This window comes from Pocillopora verrucosa, chromosome 8, assembly GCF_036669915.1.
Source record: "Pocillopora verrucosa isolate sample1 chromosome 8, ASM3666991v2, whole genome shotgun sequence".
In the NCBI taxonomy this organism is placed as follows: Eukaryota; Metazoa; Cnidaria; class Anthozoa; order Scleractinia; family Pocilloporidae; genus Pocillopora; species Pocillopora verrucosa.
In genome coordinates this window covers 7,555,871-7,562,857 of record NC_089319.1, presented here as the reverse complement: position 1 = coordinate 7,562,857, position 6,987 = coordinate 7,555,871, and the positions used below count along the sequence as shown (strand labels likewise).

Here is a 6,987-nt window from a genome sequence, read left to right as displayed (position 1 = left end):
GTAAAATCCCAAGTGAGTGCCAAGTACAATAACAGTATTATCCGCATAGTGATGCACAAACTTCAGTGGGTTCTGAATGATAAACAAATTTAAATTTCACGAAGGGTAAAGCAGAGAGGAAGAGGGAAATTGCGCGTTCGGTAAGGACGTGAGAAATTCTTAATATTCCTTTGTTTCAAATTCATTGCGGTTTTGGATGTGATATCCGCAGGATACACTCAGTGAGTTTTTAAGCTATGTCTGAGTTGTTTACCTTCACAATTTCTTTCTGTTAAAAATTGGCTCACAATAATTAAGGGATATATTGATCAAAACAACCTTAGTCACACGCACAACGGGGAAAGTGTCATCAAGGTTACTTCGTCACTCCACTCACGTCACATGTTTAATGACTAATAGCGTTATGGTACATTGGAAGTAATTTACGAACTGTTCAGAACAAGGTTTTCTAATAATTTGATGCGCCCTTTGTTGAACTTGCCGTTTGTACGGGTGGTTGGTAATTTTTTTCAAAGATGTCTTCTCCATCGGACAGGTCGAGGGACCAAGCTAAACGGCATTGGCAACGTCGAGGGGTGGACGAATCTTCAGACTCAAGAACATCATCTGACTACTCTGACATGAACGAGACCGAAGAGGGTGGACAAGGTGATGAGTATGAGCTAAAAGAGGTCAGGATACAACAGCCTAACGGCACAAGTCATACTCGAAGGAAGAGACCGTGGGAGGCTAAGAGCAAAAGGAGCAGAATGAAGCGAATTCTATCGACCAAACACGGCAGCAAGAAGCGCCGATTAGTGGGAAAACATGGAGGACTGAAAGTGGTGGCGTCGCATGTACCACAAAAACATGGGATGTACCTCTCGGATTTATTTACTACAATGATTGACTCTAAATGGCGATGGATTTGTGTGGTTTACTCGTTCATGTATTGTGGTAGTTGGCTCCTATTTGGCTTTTTGTGGTGGCTTGTAACGTTTATCCGCGGAGACAACGTCTGCGTCGACAATGTTGATTCGTTTGCAAGCGCGTTCCTGTTCTCGCTTGAGACGCAGACAACTATTGGCTATGGGGGCCGACAAATCACACCCAAGTGTCCAGAAGCTGTTATTTTATTGAATGTGCAATCGCTGATCGGGTTTATAATCGGTGCGTTTATGCTAGGTCTAATTTTCGCAAAATTATCGCGTCCGCGGAATCGCGCAGAAACTATTTTATTTTCTCGAAACGCCGTGGTCGCAGTGCGTGACGGCAAAATGTGCCTAATGTTTCGGGTGGGTGACGTGAGGAAAAGCCAGATTCTGGAAGCTCATGTTCGAATGCATTTGTTTCGAAAGAGGAAGACTCGAGAAGGAATTGAACTGCCGTTTTATCAGCAGAACTTGCCCGTGGGAACGGACTGGTCTTGTGAAGACGGTCTGATAGAGGACAGTGCAATATTTTTGATATTGCCCCTGACCATGGTGCATGTTATCGATGAGAACAGCCCCCTTTATGAAATGCACCCCAAAGATTTGCTCAACTGCGATTTCGAAATAGTCGTTCTCCTTGAAGGAACTGTAGAGGCTACCAGTATGTTAGTTCAAGCGAAAACGTCCTACAAAGCGGATGAAATTCTGTGGGGTCATGAGTTTGTAAACACAACAGACGAGTCTAGATGGAGGTCTGGCAGATACAGGGTCGATTTTTCAGTATTTGACGACACCCGTTCGGTTCCTACCCCCCAGGTTTCGGCTAAGGACTATTACGAAGGAAAAATGTTTAAAATGAATTCGGAATCATCTTTACTGAGCGCTGGAACACAGGAGGACATTGACTACGATTCGGATAACACGGAGCAGAGACCTACCGACACAACTCTAAGCACTGAAGATAACGAGGCGAACGGGGATGAAATTTCAATTGCCCATGTTTAATCTAGGTGTTAGGAGGGTACTGAAGAATGAATGTATTAACTTTGCTGACAACGTAATTGCTAAATAATCATTATAGTACCGCAGACGGAACATTAATGCGCTCCAAAATTAAAAAATAACACATATGAACGTAATCACTTCGATTTTATTTATTTTTTCATAAATACGATTATTTTTGTTTTCGTTTACCATGTTATTGTTTGTTCCCGAAGTGATTTAATTTTAATGATTCTAATTACCTTTCAGTTTCATACGAATAAGTAAGCAGACGAATTCACCATAAAATCTGAAGTTTCGATGAAAAATGGCCTCATCTCCTCTATTACATCGCAATAAATACAGTGATGTTGACCGTGTTTGTTTTTGTTGGGTAATTAACAGCGCTCTAAACACATTTCAAGGTGCGAATATACACAGAACAATCAAAATCAATGAAGTCTTCAGTTTCTGATCACCGTTTGCGTATTTTGTTTTCTGTGCAATACAAATATAGATAACCTGTTCCTGTCAGCTAAGATTGAAGACCACTAGACTTTAATGATTGAACCATAGCTAAATCTAATCAGTTTCAGTTTTCTTAAGTTTCAGGTAACCTTAACCAACAGAATGTCAAGTTTTTGTTTCGGAAGTTCCGCCACACTCACTCGGTTGGTCAGTATTTCCTGCACAAAACACTTTCGACCTTAAGTTTTACAGTAGTCTGTTAGTTACGCAAGCCATTAGGAACGAGGCTAGACATCTGTTTCAATCCCCAATAGACTTAGTCCACTAGCTAAAAATTTTACATCTGGGAACGTCGCTTGACAATTTTTGTCGTCTGAGTGAGGAGTTGATTTTAGGGGGAGAAAGGTTAAATACGGACACTTTGAGGACAAGGGTGAAAACATGTGTGAATGTCAGACAGGCTAGCTTGTCAGAAGGCTAGTGTACGTTCCAAGGGGAAGGAATATTTTCATTTCGGTGAGCGCAATAGAGTGGCATGGCAAGAGTGAACAGTCCGCGATGGGAAAACAAGAATAAAAACTCGATTTCTTTTTCCTTCGTCACTCTGCCCTCGCACTGCTTCACTACCGCGCTCCTCCGAGATAGAGAACTTTTATACGCATGTTAATTTAGGGCCTATTATCCTAAGGGTTATTGCGTGGGCAGAGTTTTCCGTTTTTTATCATTGTTTAAACAAGGATAAAAATAAATGCGTATATATTTGGAAGATTGGGAATTTGATACAAAAGTGAAATTTAACGAATAAACTATTTTTTGAAAACATGGAGTATCAGCTTTATCAGTAAGTTCTGTTTTTTTTTTTTTAACTAAAATTTACAGTTAAGAGAGCGCATTTATCTTAGTAGAGAAAGTATGGGAACTAAAGAGCTTTTTCCGCCGGTGCAAACTGCGATTGGGCCAACCTAGCTCTTGGAAATGAGAAAAATTTGTAGCCGACACTCGCCAGGGGTCATGGGTATGAAGCTACTGCTGTCCAGCTTTCCTTAGCCTGGACCTAGTCTTCATGATTTCCGCCGTTTCCGGATCTGATCTCCGTTCCTCTCAATAAGGAACGGTTCGGAGGAGGATCACAGCCTGGGAGCCTTTATTTGGGGTAAAGGGCTCCTGGGCGGGCTCATATCCCGGGTGTGGCCTGTGCCTTGCCTGTGCCAGGCTCTCGGAACCTCTCAGTTTCAGAGTTTCTGTTTCAGACGAACGTACATGTGGGTGCGGAATTTGCGGTTGTCTGGGAAACATTCATGTCTCGTGTCTTCACTGATTGAAGAACAAGTTAATACCCCATACACATTAGAACAACAACAACGACAAAAACAAAAACGTGTTTTATAGTTAACCAGGTTTCACTGGATGAAAATCAGCTTCAAAAAGCTGAATTTTATAAAAAGATAGGGGCCCCAATGGGTTCTTGATACGGTTCAAACTCAAGCTTACGGGGTATAATCGGAACCACTGAAATAAAACTAAGAATAATCTTTCAAGTAAAAATTTAACCCATTCTTATCTCCCGTAAGTATTTTAAGCGAGTTTTTCTGCATAAAGAGTTCACCTATGGCATAAAATGAAAATTTTTATCCTTTCTTAGAATACTTCTATCTGCGGAACCTGTATTAAGCGGCCAACCTGCCATTCCCCGTGGGTGGCCGCTCAAGACTTCCTCTGGCGTCAAAACGTCTTCATACTACAAGCGAGTTCCAATATGGACATTATCTTTTGTTTTTGTGGTTTTCAACTGTTTTTCTTTAATCAACCGCAAATGGCTCGTATAATGCTATATGCATACTGTGGAGAGATTACACCGATAAGTGTTAAGAGCATTATATAAACAGCTGAGAGACTGGGTATTAATTTTGCACGAATCTGTCATACTATTTAAGTTGTTTCGATGTCACTGACAGCAAAAGTATGACGGAAAATTCGAATTTTCGTCAAACAACGGACTCGATTGAGGCTAACGAAACTGTTGAACCCTTCCTTAGGATAGAACCGGTCTCCTCTACCAATCTGGTGAACATGCGAGTGCAAAAAAATCAAGCTAATAGAGCTTCATTTTCTCTACATCCTCCACGTTCCTCGCCGACTTTCGATGAACACACTCGACTCTTTCTCAATCGTTCTTCTTCTAGAAAGAAGCGGTTAGTCGGTAAAAATGGATCTCTCAAAGTGTTGGCCAGAAATGTACCGGGGAAAACCAAGTTGTACTTCGCCGATTTGTTTACTACAGTGATCGATCTTCACTGGCCTTGGGTAATTTTGATATTCTGTGGTTCGTACGTCTTGTCATGGCTGTTGTTTGCCCTGCTTTGGTGGCTGATTATCGCAATTAGGGGACCTTCGGTTTGTGTCACGGAGGTAAGTTTACGAATCGAGTCATCTGTAGTTTTCTGTTCGTTTGGTTATTTGTACTAAAATTTGGAGGTGCTGTGAATGCGTGACAGTATGCGTATGGTGAATGACTGCGTGACTGAGTAATTTGTTTTCGGTTTAGACTGGGTATGAGCAATTCAAGGTAGCAATTGTCGGTAGGTAAATTGTAAAAGGAAGAAATGTTAAAGGAGCTTTTTTAACTGATAAAAAGCTGAGGGAGGGGTGGTATGGGGAACTCCTTTTTTTTTTTCAAAGGTCATTTAGCCAATTTTTCATATTTCTGCTCACATCTGAAAAATTGTCCTCAATTGAGATGAACCATCTCAAATGAATCATTGATAGCAGGTAAGAACCCTTCCAGCTGAAATAATCCTGGAAGGAGGACAAAAAAATTCCTTTTCATAACATCAGTTTGAAATATCTTTTTCAGATTTTTCTATGCACTTACTTTATTTTTCATTTTCACAAAATGAATCTGATAGCATTCAATATTAATTAACTATATATTTCAATGATTTAATTCAGATCTGTTTTTTTCCAGGTGTATGATTGGTCTTCTGCTTTCCTGTTTTCCATTGAAACGGAACAAACCATTGGTTATGGAAGCAGAGCAATTACAACCAAGTGTCCAGAGGCTGCCATTGTGTTACAGATACAATCCTTGATTGGTTTGATTTTGGACGCTTTTTTACTTGGTTTGACTTTTGCTAAGCTATCCCAGCCTCGTGAACGCATGAAGACTGTGATGTTCTCAGAGAATGCAGTGATTGCGCCCAGGGATGGGAAACTGTGTTTGATGTTCAGGGTTGGAGATATTCGCAAAAGCCAAATTGTTGATGCTTCGATAAGAATGCAATTATTTCGGAAGTGGACAACCTCTGAAGGAAAAGAAATCCCTTTTTATCAGGAGGATCTTAGAGTGTGCTATGACTGGCAAAACCCTGCAAACGACTTCAGGAATGAGTTGTTTCTTTTGCTTCCTATGGTGATAATTCATGTCATTGATGAAAAAAGTCCCTTTTTTGAGATTACACCTGATCAGCTTAAGGAATCAGATTATGAGATTGTTGTAGTTTTGGATGGAATAGTTGAACATACGGGAATGAACACCCAGCCCAAGACATCATACACCAGTGATGAAATCTTGTGGGGTTATGACTTTCTGAATGTCATTGGTCAAGACTTTATTGAAAATGGCAAATACTTTGTAGATTTTTCCAAGTTTAATGAGATCCGCAATGTTGAAATGCAATTGTGCTCTCCCAAAGAATTTTATGAAATGCAGCATTAAATTTGTGCTTTTTATTAGGATAATGCTGAGTCTCTTAGCCATAACCAAGTTTGAGAATACTAAACAAAATTGCTTCACCAGGGAATGTTGCTGCAGCATGTTGCATTGATCCAAACGCACCATTGTTAAAAAGTTATGGTGCATAATGCAGAGAGGTTTTTGAAAGCAATTTACCTCGTCAACAAAGAGAGAGCTGTGATTGTGTAGTCTGATTGTCAGGGTGAGTGTAGTCCTGAGAAGGACTGTTGTTGGTAGTGGTGACTGACATTTTGACAACCTGAGCGGAAGTCAATTTCAGAGTCAAGAGAATAGTTGTTGTCAGTTGGATGTTCTACGCCCAGTTGGCTGATGAAGAGAGTTTATATTTAACAAAAAGCAGTCACTATTAACACCTTCTTTAGATTATATGATGGATGAGATAAGACAAAATATTTATCTATCAAACCATGGGTAATTAATCTGCAAGTGGGATTTTCTTGCTTATCTAAATTGATCTTCCCCTTGTTTATAAATGATGAATTGGAGAAGTTTTGCCCTTGAGAGTCAAAAAAACTGAAACCAAAGTTATCACATATGCCAATCAGAGAAAGATTGACATCATTATTGACATTAAGAACTAAAAGTAAAAACTGGCAAACTGCTTGAAATGCACTAAACAATAGAGACCAAGCAGAAATTAGAGTTAGTTTTACATCTAATTGGCTGGTTGGTCAAGGCACATGCAAAATAGTACAAGAGAAAACTAATACAATTCATAATTATTATGTAGAATTTCTACCTAGAAAATACAGAAGAAAAAATCCTGAAACTTGAGAATTATACTCCTCTTTGGTCTATCCCTAAGTAATGGGTAGCGAAGCCTGTTAGACTCAAGCAAGTGAAAAAAACAATTGTGCAAGAGTTGTGTCTGGA

The 6,987-nt window shown here is 39.9% G+C and overlaps 2 protein-coding genes across 3 annotated transcripts; both read left to right on the top strand.

Annotated features, from left to right (window-relative positions):
- Positions 1–3,097, top strand: LOC131769790 (ATP-sensitive inward rectifier potassium channel 8). 2 transcript variants are annotated; one of them, XM_059085514.2, is made up of 2 exons: positions 1–140; positions 536–3,097. In XM_059085514.2, the coding sequence occupies exon 2, from the start codon at positions 621–623 to the stop codon at positions 1,914–1,916; it is 1,296 nt and encodes a 431-aa protein (XP_058941497.2). In that variant the 5' UTR covers positions 1–140; positions 536–620; the 3' UTR covers positions 1,917–3,097. The 2 variants fall into 2 exon arrangements, with proteins under 2 accessions (XP_058941497.2, XP_058941496.2); XM_059085513.2 differs by lacking the exon at positions 1–140 and having other exon boundaries at positions 209–3,097.
- Positions 3,098–4,301: 1,204 nt separating this feature from the next.
- Positions 4,302–6,083, top strand: LOC131769811 (ATP-sensitive inward rectifier potassium channel 11-like). Its single transcript, XM_059085538.2, has 2 exons — positions 4,302–4,769; positions 5,326–6,083. The coding sequence occupies exons 1-2, from the start codon at positions 4,323–4,325 to the stop codon at positions 6,073–6,075; spliced, it is 1,197 nt and encodes a 398-aa protein (XP_058941521.2). The 5' UTR covers positions 4,302–4,322; the 3' UTR covers positions 6,076–6,083.
- The last annotated feature ends 904 nt before the right edge of the window (positions 6,084–6,987 follow it).